The sequence below is a fragment of the Rhyacophila brunnea genome, unplaced genomic scaffold (genome assembly GCF_057557595.1).
Source record: "Rhyacophila brunnea isolate RB1 unplaced genomic scaffold, BYU_Rbru_1.0 scaffold_13, whole genome shotgun sequence".
In the NCBI taxonomy this organism is placed as follows: Eukaryota; Metazoa; Arthropoda; class Insecta; order Trichoptera; family Rhyacophilidae; genus Rhyacophila; species Rhyacophila brunnea.
Genome location: NW_028232785.1, coordinates 12,867,020 through 12,886,764, shown reverse-complemented (window position 1 = coordinate 12,886,764; position 19,745 = coordinate 12,867,020). Strand labels below are relative to the sequence as shown.

General features: G+C 35.2%; 1 protein-coding gene across 1 annotated transcript; it reads right to left on the bottom strand.

Moving 5' to 3' along the window:
* Positions 1 to 6,916: 6,916 nt before the first annotated feature.
* LOC147076528 (uncharacterized) lies at positions 6,917 to 18,187 on the bottom strand. Its single transcript, XM_085941279.1, has 4 exons — positions 17,939 to 18,187; positions 14,964 to 15,110; positions 11,938 to 14,146; positions 6,917 to 10,760 (listed from the first exon to the last, which is right to left on the bottom strand). The coding sequence occupies exons 1-3, from the start codon at positions 18,071 to 18,073 to the stop codon at positions 14,126 to 14,128; spliced, it is 303 nt and encodes a 100-aa protein (XP_085797405.1). The 5' UTR covers positions 18,074 to 18,187; the 3' UTR covers positions 6,917 to 10,760; positions 11,938 to 14,125.
* Between the last annotated feature and the right edge of the window lie 1,558 nt (positions 18,188 to 19,745).

Genomic DNA, 19,745 nt, shown 5'->3' with positions numbered 1-19,745 from the left:
TCTAAAAACTTCAGTAATACCGTGGAAAATGTGGATTTGTTATATATTATAAAACAGCAGTCAGAAATGATTGCCATTTTGCTAAAAAAGGTAGAATCAATCGAAAAAATTCTAACCGATCACCAAATTTATAATAAAAAATCAGTGTCAATAAAAACAGCAATTAAGCCCAGTGCAATTGTAGTAGACGTACCATTGCCAGCGACATCGCCTACACCGGCAGCGCGTGCAATAGCGAAAGACACTGTTTGCTTCTCGCTCTCGCCTCCTGTGCCGGCACCGAGAACGACACCGCCACCAACCTATGCAAGGACGACACGGTCGCAATCGAAAATCAAAACAAAAATACTATATGAAGGATCATATATTAAACCAGGGCCCAGTACCGTGCCAAATAATGTAGAAACATCTTCACAACCTCTAATAAAAAAAACCGTGTGATAAGACCTCATCGTCACCCGAGGCCTCACAACCGAAACCACCAGCTGAAGGTTTACCTACGCCTGGGATTGTTGATGGATGGGCCACCGTTGCACGGAAGCGGCGTGTCGCGGTTCGGGGAAACATCGCTGGACGAGCGAAAACTGTTGTGAAGCAGTATCACATCTGCCCGCTTCACAGAGATACTACAACGGCTGATGTTCTAACCTATTTAAATAAGTTGTGTACCGCTGATTTCACAGTCGTGAAAATTAAATCAAGGGGGGACTACGCATCCTTCAAGGTAGGTATCCCTTCTGATGTCACGGACACTGTTTTGAGGGCGGATAACTGGCCACGCCACTCATTCATGAAAGAATGGGTGTCGAGAGTGGAAACTCCACGGTTGCCGGTTAGCTGACTTCGGAACAGTCACCGTTCAGATAAACTGTTATTTTACTATCAGAATGTTCGCGGCTTGAAGACAAAATCTGTGGAATTTTTGAACGGCGTATTAGCTGACGACTATGACGTCATAGCGTTAACTGAAACGTGGTTTAATGACAGTGTTTTCAGTCGTGAATATTTTGGTGGTGATTATGCTGTCTTTAAAAGGGATCGAGACTCCGGAACAGGCCTCAGGCAGGGAGGAGGCTACCTCCTGGGAGTTAGAAATATGGAAGGGTTGCAGGCCGAACGTTTTCGTATTTTGGAGACTTCTAACGAGGACCTTTGGGTTAAACTAACCTGTAACGGAGAAATTGTCTACGTTTGTGCCGTGTATTTTCCTCCAGCAAGTGAAGTGGAGGCGTATAAACTTTAAGTTGAAAAAATGTTATCTAGTATCGTCGTATTTGGGGATAAGAGGGTTATTGTGATGGGAGATTTTAACCTAAACTCAGCACGCAGCGGTGAAAGGGTCAAGAGTGAACTGGAATTTCTGTGTGCCGTTTTTGGATTTTCCCAGTACAATGATATTCTTAACTCTAAAGGTGGACTTCTGGATAGGATTTTTAGTAATGCTATTTTATCAATTTCGCGATGTACATTACCTTTGATACGAGAGGATGTGTACCACCCTACATTGGTTTTTTTACATGTATTTCATGCGATTCGCCCGCTGTGAACAGAAATTCCCTCACACGAAGCTAATTGGTGTGGGGGATGGAAGTTTGATGGTGGTAATTTCAAGCTGCTTTACTCTTTAATGAGTGAAGTAGATTGGAGTGAGTTGCTTGAGATTTTTGATGTGAATGAGGCGGTACAATACTTTTATAATGTTGTATATAATGTGTTTAATAAATGTTTTTCAAGGAAGTCACTATGTCGAGGTGGAAGACGATATCCGAAGTGGTTTTCTCGGGAGATTATTAGAGACATTAGAGTCAAACACTACTATCATACAGCCTGGAAGGCTAAGCATGGTCAGCATGACTATGAAATGTTTGGCCTTTATCGTATGAGAGTGTGGCAAGCTGTTCGGCTGGCCTATCGAACATATATGGAATCGGTAAAGGATTGCATTCGCGAAAATCCTAAATCGTTTTGGGATTATATAAAATCATTAAGAAAGGATGGTGGATTTGCCAATTCGATGACATGGAAGGGCGAAGAGGTGACTGGACATAGAATGGCAGAAGCATTTGCTGGTCATTTCAGGTCCGTCTACGCAAGTACCTAGTACTCCGAATCTGGATGTCGCCTCAACGTCAAGAAAACGATCGTGCGGTGCCCAATCCGTTGACATCTTCCCAATTGATGAAGGTGACGTGTATAGATTTATTAAACAACTTAAGAATACGCGCTCTTTGGGACTGGATAACGTCCCTACATTTTTTTTAAAGGGGTGTGTTGATTTTGTCAAAGGCCCACTATATAATCTATCAATAATATAATCTTACAATGGAGACAGGTATCTTTACAGAAATATGGAAGATGTCGAAGGTGACTCCAATTTATAAGAGTGGTACAGAGTCGTCAGAAGAAAACTACAGGTCGGTAGCTGTTCTCTCTGCAGCAGCAAAAGTTCTGGAGATGATAAAATTGAGTCATTTATAATGAATGAACAGCATGGATTTAGAGGAGGCCGATCAACGGAAACCAACCTGATGGTATTTACTGATTATGACGTGTCGTCAGTACTAGATAGAGGCAGCCAGGTTGACTGTTCTTACAATGATTTCTCGAAGGCATTTGACAAAGTCGATCACGATATTCTAATGGAAAAGCTCCAACTTATTGGATTGTCGGATCGATTTTTGAAGCTATTCGGGAGTTACTTTAGGAACCGTCAACAATACGTTTCGTACGGCCTTTATCAGTCACAGACCTTTTACACATTTTCTGGTGTCCCCCAGGGCTCAAACTTAGGGCCATTGCTGTTCACGATTTTCATAAATGACAGCATTGGTAATTAGAAATGCTATGTTTTTGTTGTTTGCTGAAGACTTGAAACTCTTCATAGAAGTTGTCACCTTGGACGATTGTCGTCAACTCCAACTTGATATAGATAATATATTAGATTGGGGCAGGCGTAACAAACTGGACTTCAATAATGATAAATGCAATGTTTTATCGTTTACTAAAGCCTCACGAGTATTGTTTTTCCAGTACTCGATGCATGGCAGAGTTCTCTCGCGAATATCATCTATAAGAGATCTTGGAATTACGTTTGACGGTAAACTGACGTTTAGTGGTCATATAGATACCATTTGTAAGAAGGCGCTAAAGATGTTGGGCTTTGTCTTGCGTACTTCCCGGGTCTTTTCGGATGTTACGGTACTAAAAATTCTCTATAACTCCTTAGTTAGAAGCAGACTTGAGAGTGGGTCTGTCGTTTGGGCTCCGCATCAGTTGAAGTACGGCCTTATGGTGGAGAGAGTCCAAAAGAAATTTTTGAGACTCCTTTACTTTCGGCTGTATGGATATTATCCGTGGCTCTATCCGACTGATTTTCTCTTAGGGATGCTTACATACTGTAGCTTAAAATTTAGAAGGGATCTTTATTTAGCTACATATTTTTTCAGACTTATACGCGGCGTAAATGTGAACTCTGCCATTCTTGGTGGTGTTGGCTTGTGTGTCTCTGATAATTACCTTAGGAATCGAGGGCATCCGTTGTTTGTTCTCCCACGATGCAGAACTAACCTGCCATTAGTAATGCCAATTGGGAGGGCAATAACCATGTTTAATGAAATCGCTTCGGATATTGATATATTCCACTTACGTGAGGGTGAATTTAGGTGGACGTTATTTTTTAATTTCTTAAAATAGGGTCTGCTTAACTCATCCGGTGTACTTCCTTGTACCTATATACTTAATATTTTTTGTATTTACACATTGTGTTATGTACATAAAACTGTTTTAAATTTGTTTCTAAATGTCATGTAGTGAACGTCTTAAACTTATAATTTGTAATGTCCACAATATGTAAAATAAATAAATTGAATTGAAATTGAATTGAATCATCAAGGCGGAGTTAGATGCAAGTTGGCTTACCTTTGAGTAGCAAAACTTGCGAGTTGTAGTCGCCCGGTCGACATGACGTCATATGACATCATTGTGACGTACTACCGGAGTGATAATAGCATTCGAGAAAATAACGCTAGTCAAATACTGGCGTTATTCATTGTCTCCATACACAAATAGGTGTTTCAGCATAATAATATCTATGGTGAGCAGTGTGTGTTGGGCGGCTTGCCTCGAGCGTGTATTGGCTTACGTCACAATTACGTCATGTCGTCGGGTGACTTTTTATCACCAGTTATAACATAGGCCTGCTGTACCTACATGCAGATCGAGAGGAAGATAATATTATCTTCTATCTCCATATTATGGAGGCGTACTGGGCACTGTGCTGCTTACTAAAAGGGATCCACAGATTTTTTTTTTACGAGAAATGGATGTTAGCCACATGCTCAAGCTATGAGATCCAACTCCGGTCAAACACACATTAAACAATAACATATGAATTTGCCAGGCTCGGTCCCCACAATATTATAAGCCGACGCAGTAACCGTAGAATAGTGTTTCCCAAAGTGTGGTACGCGTGCCCCCTGGGGTACCTACGGGAAGAGTTTGGTGGGGGTACGCGCTGCACCGGGCTTTGGCTGCGACTGCTGCAACAAGCATTAATACGACATCCATACTAGAAGGTTTATCGCATGCGGAAGAAGAGCAATTGTTGGAATTAGCTTCAGCCGGATTCTTGAAAAATGAATATAAGGAGTGTACTTTAATATCATTCTGGTTGCAAATGCACCATGTGTATCCAGTTTTAACAGAGAAATTCCAGAAATACATCTTGCCTTTTCAAACTCCATATCTATGTAAAGTTGCCCTTTCAGCATTTGTAGACATTAATTAAAAAAAAAGGAACTGGCTTTTGGAAGTGGAACAGCATCTCAGATTAAACTAATTAATCAGGGAACCAAATCATGTTGATCTGTCTCAACATAAACAATTTCATCCTTCTCATTGATTATGATGGATGTTATTTATAACATAACTTTTATTTATATTATTATAAACAATCACAAACACCCAGGCTTTGAGTAAAACACAATTTAAGATTGTCTCCTGACAGGGATCGAACCCAGAACTCTCGGGTGGAAGGCAAGCGCGTTACACACTGCACCATGAGAGCCGATGGTTAATAATTAATTGTTCTAGTATTAATTGCTGACTTACTGTGAATTATTGATTATTAAAATGCCAAACATTTTTTTTTAAAAAGATGAATTAGTAGGCAATGTATATAACAACTTATTTTCCATAGACCAGGCATGTCTAATTTGATCTGTGATCAACTATCCACTATCTAATATCATAATGCAATGATCTACCACACTCTATCTTTGTCATTCTGTAACTTTACTTATGTATTCGAAACAAATTAAACAACGCATCGTGTATTTCATCATTCAAGCTAAATCCTCAATTTCCCATTTGTCATGAAAATGGTCTTCTTTTGGGCAATCATTGTCAAACTATTGTCAAAAATATTATAAGAGTTCCATCCATTTATAAGTTTGAGGCACTAAAAATGCTATCAATATCAAATAAATGTCAAAAATAATACTCACTTCAAATCATTCAAAGCTTTATTAAGTCTAACAATATTATATTTAGGTCTACAACAATACAATTAATAAAATCACGCATGAGCGAGTGGTAAGCGGTAACGTGTCACATGATCGTTTTTCAATATGTGTTTGGATACAGAGCATGGACATGGACGTAGGTTCATCAAGGGGATAACATATTGTGTTATATCTCAATGATCGAGAGGTGGCTAAAATGCACGTCTACTTGTAGAGTCAAAGAGAAAAAATGTGCAAAAAATAATATCGACAATATTATTGAAAATTTATTTTTTAAATACGACGGTTATAAGTGGTTACCTCGTCAGTTATTCCTAGAAGCCCTAGTCTTGACCAACAACTTGCTCTTTCAAATATCAAGCTAAAAGTAAAAGTTTTATGTTCTTTGAAACAAGCTCATCTATCACATTAATCAGTTTTTATCGAATAATAAATATGTTAGGTATATTGTATAGGTATATCAGTAAATACATAATATTATAAAGTCATATTGATAATACAAATACATGTAAATATGTGCATTTAGTTCTTACTCGTATATTGTTATGTGTATTATGTATTTCATTATTTATCAAACAAAAAATACGACACCGCGGGACTTGAATCTGTATCTGCTGGATTCCCGCCAGTATGCTTTCCAAATAAATCTACGGGCATCTTAGTTAATTAAGAGAATTTTAACTAATGGTTGTTACATAAAATGCTCATCGAATTAGGTTATATATAATGTTGGCTATCGGTTTTAGTACCTACAAAATCATTTTTCTAGTAAATATGTGCTTAGGGTATTTTCAAATTATGTTTATTTCAATATAAAGAAAGTTACATTTCCAAATCTTGTGTCCTAATTGTAGAATAAAAAAAATAGTTGATCATATTAAATTGCCAGGTTTAAATGGGTCTTCGCCAGCATGTCATGTTATTGACGTTCACCCCGGTCCTGGAATAGTCTCAAAGGTACTTTATCTTCAACCGGTCCTGCCCTCGGACCGATTAAGAACCTTTGTTTGGCTAGCTCGATACTATTCGGGGAGAGGGTGATCAACTAAAGTTCTTGATTGACACTTTTGGAATACACTTGATCATTATTATTTAACTTTATATTATTTAGGACCACTACCTAGCGATAGGTTAGTGCCTAGATCATTAATTATCTGATTGTCTTTCAAATCGAACTTAATTTCGTAAATATTTACGTAAACGTCAAAGACAGCTGACTATCTGTCACGTTCCTTAGTATTAGATGTTTTTCATAAAATGTTTCGTTGATTGTTTTTCAAAATAAAAATAAAAACTCCTTTTGGTAATTCAGTTCAAATTATTTATTAAATTATTCTCGATAAATAAATTTAATTTCTTTTTAATTAATTATAATCGACAATTATACACTTCAGTTTAATTTCAAATAATTTCTTAATTATTTTATAAATCTTATTTAAATTAATTATTAAGTAAAGTTAATTAATTATAATTATTTTATATTTAATTTATGTACGATCACACACTTATAACTATGAGTCGCCGATCGTAAACTTTAAGGAGCTATGCTCTTTCAAAAAAAATATATCGCGGAAATAACTTCGCTAACGATGATACGACGCAGTATTATTTACGTTATCACTTGACAACTCGAATCGCACACGTCATCCGCCGTGACGTCAGACTACGACGCGACCGAAATACCTCCCGAATGAATATCGGAGAAATATCCAAAACTAAGCGAATTCGGATCGCCTCCGGGCACAACCTTCCGGGAATACTGAAAAACCGACGACTGAAGGTACATGAAATGCAGGACGTTATATAGGCTCACAGCGGGAAAAACCCGAGATTTTGACGTCATTCGAAATATGGACCAATGGGAGATCGTTCTACCTCCTCCACAGAGTTAATGGCCAAAGTTTTGGACCAATCATAGAAAAGCCGTTTATTTCCCGGCTTTTCCGGAAAATTATGATCATTCAATAGAGTAAAAATATATAATTAGTTAATACCTATAGACGGTACAAGTTTGATAACAATCGTGAAAGTCCTTATAGTGCTTTCGACACAAATTGACCAAATATCTGTTAGTCCGTTTATCGAGCTAACAGAAAGGAAAAATGAAAATATTTTCGCTAAAAATAATACGTAACAAAGACGTGAGTCATTAAAATCACCGTCCAAGAGCGTGGATATAATAAGACTGGCAGAAATCGCAGTTGATCGTTTCTTTTATGCAGAACTTTTGCGGGCTAATTACAGACAGCCCGAAGGGGTTACGATTAAAATTTATTCAATTATATTTATAGAACACTTCAACTTAAAGGTATAACATTAGTTTCAATCTAAATTTCTATGACAAGTCTTCATTTATTGAGTTTGAAAATTACCTATTTCGGGTAATTTAATATTGATCTGTCAGGGTTAATTGACAGATCTAAAGAATATTTTTTTATTTGTAAATTAGGAGAGCAACCGAGTCCTTAGACTTACATTATCAGAATTTTCATTTTCGAAATTCCTTCATTTAACTTTTACAAAAGTAGGTACTTAAATTGGTACCCTTTTTATTACAATTCGAAATATTAATTTATTATTTAAATTGAGTGTGTGTAATCAGTACTTACAAAACGTAATCATTAGATTTTAATTACGACAATATTTGATATCATAATTTATTTATTTAAGGTATTCGACTTTGGCCGCGGCGAAAACATCGCGACTAAATTTGGAAAAAATAAAATTTATTTTTATATAATTCAAAATCAGATTAAATACAAATGGACATTTATTTACAATATTTAGCAAATGATATCCCATAAGTCGTTTACAATTTATCATCTATTTTTAACCTTAATTCTATACATTTCAATTACTTACATTTCACCTTATAAGACCATTTGGTCCCCTTGAAAGAAAATTCATCCGTAATTCATTCTAAGGGGCTATAAGTCGCTCAGATTGTACTATGGGACTCAATACACAATCAGAATAGCTTTGTTTAGAGATAGGGCACGTATTTTCAAGTAAAATCGACATTTAAGGTCGGATCGAAAAGTTGTGACGTCACTAATTTATTAATGAAAAATGCCAGCTGATGGCCTACATTTTGGGGCCGTGTCATTATGTTAATTTGTATAACTAGATTGTATACATGAGTAAATGGACTTTTACAAAGATAAATCATTTAGTGTGATTTCATGGGACCAGGTGTGATTGAATGGAAAATAACGTTGACAATTTAAGAGGTTTTTCACCGGGATGAGTAATTTTGTCGCTTCATTTTCGGTAAATCCAGTGAAGGGATGTTATACAAGAGGATGCTATTGCATTTAACATAAAACGTAATTATTTTTCGCAAGGATGAGTCGTTTTGTGTGACTTCATCCGACAAGATTTTATGCACGAGTAACCACATTGATCACATTTAAATGGCTTCTCATTAGAATGAGTCATTTTGTGTGATTTCATGTTTCCAGATGTAATACACGAGTAATCACATTGATCACATTTAAATGGCTTCTAATTAGAATGAGTCCTTTTGTGCGACTTCATGTTTCCAGATGTTATACACGAGTAATCACATTGATGACATTTAAATGGCTTTATACCAGTATGTGTCATCATATGTGTTTTTAAATAACTAGATGTTTTACAAGAATATTCACACAGATCACATTTAAATGGCTTCATACCAGTGTGGTTCATTATATGTAATGTCATGTTACGAGATGTTTTACAAGAGTAATTACATTGATCACATTTAAATGGTTTTTCATCGGAATGTATCACTTTGTGTCTTTTCAGAACACGGGATGTTATACAAGAGTAGTCACACTGATCACATTTAAATGGCTTTATACCATTATGCGTCATTATATGTAATTTCAATCTACCAGATGTTTTACAAAAATAGTTACAATGATGACATTTAAATGGCTTCAAACCAGTGTGTGTCATTATATGTACTTTCATGATACCAGATGTTTTACAAGAGTAATTACATTGACCACATTTAAATGGCTTTTCACCAGTATGTGTTATTTTGTGTACATTCAGATTTTGAGATGTTTTACAATTATAACCACATTGCTCACATTTAAACGGCTTTTCTCGAGAATGAGTCATTTTGTGTTTACTCATGCTACCAGATCTTATACACGAGTAATCACATTGTTGACATTTGAATGGCTTTATACCAGTATGTGTCATTATATGTAATTTTAAATTACCATATGATCTACAATAATATTCACATAGATCACATTTAAATGGCTTTTCACCAGAATGTGTCATTTTGTGTTGATTCATGACACCAGATGTTTTACAAGAATAATCACATTGTTGACATTTAAATGGCGTTATACCAGTATGTGTCATTATATGTAATTTCAAAAGACTAGATGTTTTACAAGAATAATCACATATATTACATTTAAATGGCTTTAAACCAGTGTGTGTCCTCATATGTACTTTCAAGTGACCAGATGTTTTACAAGAGTAATTACATTGACCACATTTAAATGGCTTTTCACCAGAATGTGTCATTTTGTGTTCTTTCAGATGTTGGGATCTTTTACAAGAATAATCACAATGATGACATTTAAAAGATTTTTCTGGAGAATGAGTCATTTTGTGTGCTTTCATGTTACCAGGTGTTTTACACGAGAAATCACAATGATCACATTTAAATGGCTTTTCATCAGAATGTCTCAACTTGTGTAATTTCATGCTACCAGATGTTATACATGAGTAATCACACTGATCACATTGAAATGGCTTTTCACCAGAATGTGTCATTTTGTGTGTTTTCATGTTACCAGATATGATACACGAGTAATCACATTGATCACATTTACGTGGCTTTATACCAGTATGTGTCATTATATGTAATTTCAGTAGACCAGATCTTATACAAGAAAAATCACATTGCAAACATTTAAATGGCTTTTCTCCGGTATGTGTCAATTTAAGCTTTTTCGTGTCGCTAGAATAATTAGATTCAACGCTTTTAAATGGCCTTTGACAAGAAAAATTGCTTTTACTACGTTTACATTGTTTTACATCCATACTAGTGATTTCGTGGAATATATTTTTTTCGGGTATTGATTTAGTAACATTACGTTTAATAGTTCCAAATGTTTTTTTAAACCTTTTGTTGTAATCCTCGAGTTCTTTTTTAACATCTTGTTCGTCGATTTGTATGATGTCATCAATTTTCTCTTCTTCCGACGACTTAAGTTTTGCTTCGCTATCCTAAAAAAGCATTTATAATGTAATTATTAGCACAGCACGATCTAGACAGCATAACCATTTTTTAAACTTTCATCCGCAATACATGTATGCCTTTATTTATCTACTGAAGTTACACAGGTTTCCTAGTTGAGCTAAACGATGCAAAAATAATTTACTTTGTTTTAAGATACATTTAGTTTTCATAACAGAGAAGTGGGTATTGTCATCCAGTTAGTTTTTCGCTCTAATCCAGATTGCAATTTGACCTCGATCGGCCCTGACAATTTACGTATGGTTTTCATTTCATAGTACAGAATAGATTCAAATAGATCAAAGTGATGTAGCCTTTTGTTTCACTCTACATGTATCTAAGTGTGTTTGACGTCCTTCAGAATATCGATTTGAGTTGGCTGTAGTGTACTTTAGGTAAATAAACTATTGTTTTAACTCAACCATTGTCCTATTTCTTAAGTGAGTAGAGTAAAAGAAGATACAAATTTTGGTACAGTAGATGAAGATTGCACAATGGGATAGTAGGTACATTTGCTTGCGGCATTCTCCTTGAACGAATTATATTGAATTATAATATGATCCATTGGTACTGGTAGTGATAATGCTATGTGTACGGCTATTTTCTGTTTTATTTACAATCTCGCGTCAAAAGATGGACGCGGTGAACGAAACAATGTCACTTAATCAACAGAAGAGAAATTTGAAAGTTGATAACTTGACTCGAATTTAATATGCATCTGTACGTGTATGTATTCAACCAGCTCTGGTATAGTAGAGTAGTTTGAATAATAACCTCTTCTAAATTATCGATTTTCCAACTTTATGTTCTTACGAATGTTTTTATCTTTTTTAACGATATCCGATTATATGCATCGCAGCTGTACCTAATATTTGATCTAATTTAATTTCATTAGTTATGCTATTTGTGTCCGCTGTTATTGGGACCATCACATATTATTTTATACTAAATTTTCATTATTCTACCTATTCTATGTGATTGATTTTACTGGTTAACCTACATTAATTTATAATAAAATATACTTACCCCATTCACGAATACTTTGCACGTAAGCGTATAAAGGGTTTGCCATCGCTGCTATAGATTATAGGAAGCTGCATATTATCATATCTGTAGGTACTTACAATGCTAAAATTTTGCAATAAAAGTATTTATTTGAAACCTTACGTTGTATTCTTCGAGTTCCTTTTTAATCTCATGTTCATCAATGTGTATGTCGGAGTAAATTTCATCTGTGTCTGACAAACACAAGTTCGATTGAGCCATAACAGTGCTAGTGGTTTTAACCTAAATAAAACAAACAGAAGACAGATCGTATTAATAACAAAAAAATAAATATACTTATTCATTTTGATGAGTTTCCGGCTAAAACCAGCGCTCGGAATGGACCGGAACGTACCAGAGCATAGCTCCGGTTCGTGAATTTCCCTAGGATGGCGTTCCTTTTCGTTAAAACCCCGAGGATAGCGTACCGGTTCGTAAAATCTTCAAGCCTCCTACTTAATATTATTACGTTTCAGTTCGGATTTAATTAAAATTGAGGAAAAATTATTTGATAAATAAATATAAAACATATATATATGAATCAATATTTTAATTATAAAAAATAATTTAACTTGCTTAGAATCCCTGGACTTTCAATGACCCGTTCATTTATTTATGTACATACTTAAGTTTTTTTGAAATAGTGATAGTGTAAGACAATATATTTGAGAAATAACCTTTTTTCATGATAATACTGTATGGGTGTATGGCTGTCAAAATGCACTAATAGACCTTTTCGCGACAATTGTGATAAAACAATAAAATTGTATACAAAAAATGCACTGGGGTTACGGGTAAGATTTATTGCCTTGTTCCATTTATGTACAATAATGTATAATAAAAAAAGATTTTTTGGATGCTAAAGTAGGTAAAGGTCGAAGCTATTTTTATTGGAATGTAGGTACATTATATTGTAGTATTAATTTATAAACGAGAAACCTTTATATACCAATTTTAATAACATTAGAAACCTATTAGGATAGAATTCTGATTATTCCATATGCCCACATGATGTATATATTTTTGAAGTTGTACTTCTTTTGGCGCGTTTTGAGCAATCAAATCAAAATGACTTACAGTGAACAATATTCACCTTACCCCTCACAACCACCTGTGGTTATTAACACCACACCGCCAACAACTCTGCAGATTGCTAACTAGAACGCCAACAGCGGACAAATAAAGTCAAATTATTACTTTAGCGTCAACACAAACATAGAAACTTCGAAAGTAAGCCGCCCCGCACCACACACTGTCATAATCGAGCGTATCAAGGAGCTCTACATCTGGTTGTGAAGCATCAGTGTTTTTTAAACCTAGGAATGTCTCAGGATCCGATACCTAAGACTAAGGTCACCACAATTTGCTCATGGGAGGGAGGAGCACGGTGACCTAACGAGTAATAAGTAAGTAACTAAATAATGAGTAAGAGATGAAAGATAGGCCATTTAGTTATCTCTCCGTCTGTATAGATATAAAAAATATACATTTTGTCGTGTTGATTCCGTTAATTCGTAGGAGAAATCACTGTATAACCCCAATTTTTTCAGTTATTTTTCTTTCTTTCTTCAGTCAGAACATTGACGAAAGTCTACGAGATCTTCCTAAATAGGTATATACACGCGAATACTACAGAAGGCGAGGACAAAATGCTATTTGCCCTTGGTGCCACATATTATGGGCGCTGTCATATTAGAAAAATTGGTAAGGTGTATAAAATGTAAATAGTTGTATCGTTCGAATGATAATAGTAAAAGAAGTTTAATAATTGTAATGCACAATTATTAAACATGGAGTGCCAACTAATTCAATCAATAAAACATGAAATATTTAGTACTATTAATCTCACAGCGTATAAGATTCGGCTTTCTGCCAACTTAACCCTGTGTAAAGAATGCTTTATAAATCATTTATCTACCTCAAATAAAATGTCATTTGTAAACTCGTTGAAATATTAAATTATAATTTTTGGGCGCCTTAAAAGTTGTGTATTTACAAATTAAATATAACAGTATAAAAATAAGAACACAGCTAATCGTGAAAAGTGTATTTTAATTACACACAAACAATTTACATTGAAATTTAAAAATGATACGGAAACATATTAAAATTCTAATACAAATTTGAGAAGCGTTCACTTGGTACAGTACATTAGAGTATTTCTTGTAAGATGGTAATTAATTACTTAGCTTTAAGTGTGATGGCTGGAATCTCATCTTGTCTTCTACCTTCCGTCCGAAGGGAAGAAGCGCCATTCTGCGTTGAAACTGTTTCTATTATGTTAACCGAGCACGTCCAATCTGAACTGAATCTAATCTTGGAGTGAAATCTTCTGGGCGGAAATAAGTTATTTGTTGATATGACGCTTTCAAAAAGGCGGGAAGAAACCTCATTGGCCTATTTTTAACCGTCATTGTTTTAGAAACAAGGTTGACACATACTTTTAACAAGGTTGTGCCAAATTTATTGTTAATTAAATTAACATTATTTATTTAATATCTGCGTTTGAAATGTAGACATGTCACGTGAAATGTAACATGACAGCGCATGGGCCATTGATTGCCACACTTATATACTTTTCACCGCGGAAGCATGCCTTCCCAGCTGCAGTTACTGACGAAATGATTTGAAACTGTCAAATAATATCGGTTTACTTCCACTGCACTAAGATAAATAGGATCAGTTAAGTAGGTAGGTAAGTAAACTTGAATCTGTGTATTCATCCAACATGCATATTTTAATACCGCGTAATCATTATTATATTATTACATAATTTGCAATTATTGCTTTATTTATTAGTATAATAATAATAAATATCTATCTAAAATTGCGACAGGTTTAGATAGATGAAATAAATTAAATAATTCATTTAATTAGGTAGGTATATTATGGCAATAATAAAAATATCTGAAGTTTTTCACGCATTCTCCACATGATAACGATGTGGGGATGGTCCCTATGAACCCTTAAGGTAGAGCTGCCCCCGCATGCATAATATTATCATGTCACATTATGTCACTAGATAACATCATCCACGATTTATTTGTTTTATTTTCATCACGATTTTTATAGACTAGATACGAGAAAGAAACAAAATATGTTTATACCCATATTGTAAAGTACGTACATGGTTCAAATAAATGTATTACCTGTTTTCCTGGACAATATTCTGAATACGAACAGCTTGGTTGAGGTTCTTTATAATTAATTGTATCTTCAATAAACTCTTTCTTGATGTCCACTCGGTGAAATTTGGGTTCAGATTTTATATTTACTAAGTCTCTTGTTTGAAGGTTCTGTAAAAAACAATATACTTATTATTATTTCATTAAATCAAGGTTAATTTATGGAATATCGCTCACTTGTATATGATTTATAATAATCAGTATATTCATCGGAGAGCCAATATTTCCCAGCTGCAACACGGTTTCTTAAGCTCGATGCTGTACATAGATCAATTTACAAGTTATAGTTGAGAAAAGTATTCTTTATTTAATGAATAACATGGTAGTAAAATCTTTATTTGCGTATATCTCAAAACTATGTTATTGTAGATAGGACAGTTATCTGAAAACTCCAAATAATGTAACCAAATATATTATATATAGATATCTCTTCTCACTCTAAGTTGATCTTACGTGACGGTACGCCAGGTGTTTGTTGGTTATTTTTAATTTGTTGATCTACCCAGATTTGTTGGTCCATTTCCAAAGATGACATACGAAATTGATCCATTTGGAGCAACAAAAGTATCGATCTATTAATAGAAGCCACGCCCATTTCCCCCTCCATATACATTTTACTCTTTTAATAAAGGTTGTGACGATATACACTACAACTAACAATTAGTATAGGAAAAATTAATGTGCGCTATTAATGGCGGATATTACCAGCATACCTCCACCCTTCGCTAATGGTGTCAACCCATATCAGTCTACCGTATTCATATTTAGAACAATTGGTTTAACAGAACTTATTGTGCGCTATTTATGGTGGATATTAACAGCCTACCTCCACTTCTCGCTACTGGTGTCAACCCAGATCAGTTGACCCTATTTATATTTAGAACAATTAGTCTTCACAAAATTTAGTGTGCACTGTTTATGGTGGATTTAGACAGCCTACCTCCACCCATCGCTAATGGTGTGCACTATTTATGGTGGATTTTAACAGCCTACCTCCAACCTTCGCTACACTACAACTAACAATTATTAGTTTAGGAAAAATTAATGTGGGATATTAATGGTGGATATTAACAGCCTACCTCCACCCATCGCTACTGGTGTGCACTATTTATGGTAGATTTTAACAGCCTACCTCCGCTCCTCGCTACTGGTGTCAACCCATATCAGTCGACCCTATTTATATTTAGAACAATTAGTTTTAACAGAATTTAGTGTGCACTGTTTATGGTGGATGTTGACAGCCTACCTCCACCCATCGCTACTGGTCTGCACTATTTATGGTGGATTTTAACAGCCTACCTCCAACCTTCGCTACACTACAACTAACAATTAGTTTAGGAAAAATTAATGTGCGCTATTTATGGCGAATATTAACAGCCTACCTCCACCCTTCGCTAAAAGTGTCAACCCATATCAGTCTACCGTATTCATATTTAGGACAACTGGTTTAACAAAACTTATTTTGCGCTATTAATGGTGGATATTAACAGCTTATCTCCACTCTTCGCTACTGGTGTCAACCCATCAGTCGACCCTATTTATATTTAGAACAATTAGTTTAACAGAATTTAGTGTGCACTGTTTATGGTGGATTTTGACAGCCTACATCCACTCCTCGCTACTGGCGTCAACCCATATCAGTCGACCCTATTTATATTTAGAACAATTAGTTTAACAGAAATTAGTGTGCACTATTTATGGTGGATTTTAACAGCCTACCTCCAACCTTCGCTACACTACAACAATTAGTTTAAGAAAAATTAATGTGGATCTATATATATATATATTATGCTTCTGTAATTATTAATAATAACCGTGACTTTGTTTTTTTGTACAAGGTAGTTGTTGGTAATTTTGAGCAATCACAAACATCACAAATTGTGTCCTCACCGGGTGGGTATTGAACCCAGAGCTCTCGGATGGAAGACCAGCGCCATTGACACTGCACCAAAAGAGCCGCCTTGACCAATTGATTGGAAACTGTCAAATAATATCGGTTACTGCATTCAGATGAATTGGATCAGTGCAGTATGTCTGTCTTCGCGCAATCAATAGATACATATTATCATATACCTAACCAGTAAACCAGTAACAAGTAAATAATCCAGTACCTACCTATATCGGCTATTATCAAAATTCCAATAATCAATAGATACATATTATCATATACCGAACCAGTAAACCAGTAACAAGTAAATAATCCAGTACCTACCTATATCGGCTATTATCAAAATTCCAATAATAAGAAGAGAAATATTAGTTAAAAAATATTTCAATTAATGTCAAAATATTATTATTAACTTTTTGAGCTTTTTTGTATAGAAAAAAAGAATTCACAAGCCAATTATTCGTAATTCCATGAGGTACATAGTGGATTTATTATGGTTTTGGATACGCTTAATATATAGTAAACCTAGATAGGTACGCGTAATTTTGCAACGCTTGCAAAGAAATAAATACGTGTACGAAATTAATGACAATGTCCGCAAACATAAACTTACACCAATAAATGCCTACATAACCCGTTTACACGTGTATGGATTTACTCCTGATAGTATATATTATCACGGCCATTACAAGAAAATGTACCTACGTGTAAACATGTTCAACTATCTTGCAGTTGCAAGATTGCATGCATGAATCAAAAAGTTCGGAAGCTTCTGTATTTTCACGCCACAGTTGGATTTATTCGATATATGCGTCTGCGCAAACTGCTGCTGCTGCAAACCTGCCGGGAAAAAATAAGCCGCACCACGCAGCGACTCATTTTAAGGACAGCCGATTTTTACGACTGCCATAAAATGACAACATCGCGTCTTGCTTACTCTTGAAGAATGATATTGGAGATACAGTCAGTACTTAAAATACCCACTATTGCTGCAAGTAAATCCATGGACGTGTACAGGCGCTATATAGGACATAAGCTTCATAAAACTAACCTCAAAAGCAATGCTGGAACCGTCGGCAATCTCTTGCTTTATATAAATATTGGTCACAGGGTTAATTTGATGGTTTAAGGGCACCTCCCATTCTGCATCAAATTCGAATTCATCCGGCTCGCGTTTCACGTCCATCTTTAGAATTTATTGAAAGCGTGCGATAGATTATCGTAGCAGAACAAAAACGTGCAGGCGTCAGGAGTTATTCTTAATAACAGTTCTGACAATGGGACACGCGCTGTCAGTGTTGCCATATTTTGAAAGTGGAATTATAGTACAGAGCCTCCAAAATTATAGTATTTGGGGATAAAATATAGTACGCGTTGTCATCTGTTCAAAATGTATGTAGGTTTTTGGTTTTTCGGAAAAAAAATAACGGAGAATTTTGTAGGATTTGTGAGTATTTCACCGCGGGCCGCAGGTTCCCAATTTTTCATGGTCGGCTCGTTTTTTTTAGGAAAATTATTTCGCCACGGGCCGCAGGTTCCCGATTTTTCATAGTCGGCTCGTTTCTTTTAGGAAAAATATTTCGCCGCGGGCCGCAGGTTCCCAATTTTTTTCCGATTTCAAAATTTTCAGGGACGACTCGATTGCGAAATGGCAAATGCGGAATTATAGTACTTTTATATTAAATTATAGTACGATATTCAAAATTTTAGTATTTTGGGCGTACTATACCTATTTTATATCGTACATAGTACGTGGACCAAAATTATAGTACAAATACTATAATTATAGTACGGTTGGCAGCACTGCGCGCTGTACGCGCTTAGCATTGACAAAATATGCTGATAGTATTGTCATATAATATTATAATCATTACGATGCAGAGAAATTCAATTTGTATACAATCATTATAGGTAATAATATATTAGGCAAATGTGCCGGTGACACCACGTGGGGCTAGGTATACCATGAGTTGCATAGGGTCGGCATATTATTGTAAAGCGTGTGGAATGAAGGAGTGAATATAATTAACTTTACAACTTTTGGCAGCATTCGCTGTTTTCAAGCGATGCAGCAGTCGCTACATTTGAAAGAATTGACATTTAAGTTTTTTTTTTTAATAATCAAAGCATGTACATCCTGACATCGTAACTATCATATAATATACCTAGGAATATCATTTATTGAAGCAAGTTCTACACATAAAACATCATTTTAAGTGTAGAAAATACTAATTTAATTAAATAATTTCGCTAACGGTGACCTGCGCAATGAAAGAACATAGGTTTTGAGGATAAATCCCATACTATTTTTTGATACCACCTATAATAATATTATGATCCGACATGTTGGCAAATCCATCGTATCCTTGTCTAACTAAAATAATAATTATGCTGATCCAATCCAATATCCTGTTTCGTCTATAATATTACCTATCTTGGATAAAGGTTGCACAGTTAAATCCGACAGAGCAGAATAGACTATATTACATTCTTCATGTATTTTGAAAATGTTGTTATTATCCTTGTGCAGGTATCGAATGCACCTGTTTGTAGTTTTGAAAGGTAGGTACCTACCTACTCTTTTAAATGGACGCTTTACTATAGAATCACGCCCCCTACGAGGTGCGTTCAATCAATCGCTATCTCAACCAGGAGGGAGTCCACCCTTTTGAAATCAATCGTCGTCTCACATTCGTTTATGGTAATGTGATGAACCAGCCGAATATCTGAAAGTAGTGTGACTCAGAATAATTAAGAAAATCCCATTTATGCACCTACATATAAAGTTGCCCATTTCCAAAATTCATCGTGTCCAGTTTTGACCAAAAATGAACCGAATATGCAATTATACTGCTTAT

Coding starts and splice junctions, on each gene's coding strand:
- LOC147076528 (XM_085941279.1), bottom strand. CDS start 18,073: ATGGACGTGAAACGCGAGCCGGATGAATTCGAATTTGATGCAGAATGG. Junction 15,111..17,938: donor GTTCCAGCATTGCTTTTGAG/GTTAGTTTTATG, acceptor TGTTTTTTACAG/AACCTTCAAACAAGAGACTT. Junction 14,147..14,963: donor AATATTGTCCAGGAAAACAG/GTAATACATTTA, acceptor ATTTCCGCCCAG/AAGATTTCACTCCAAGATTA.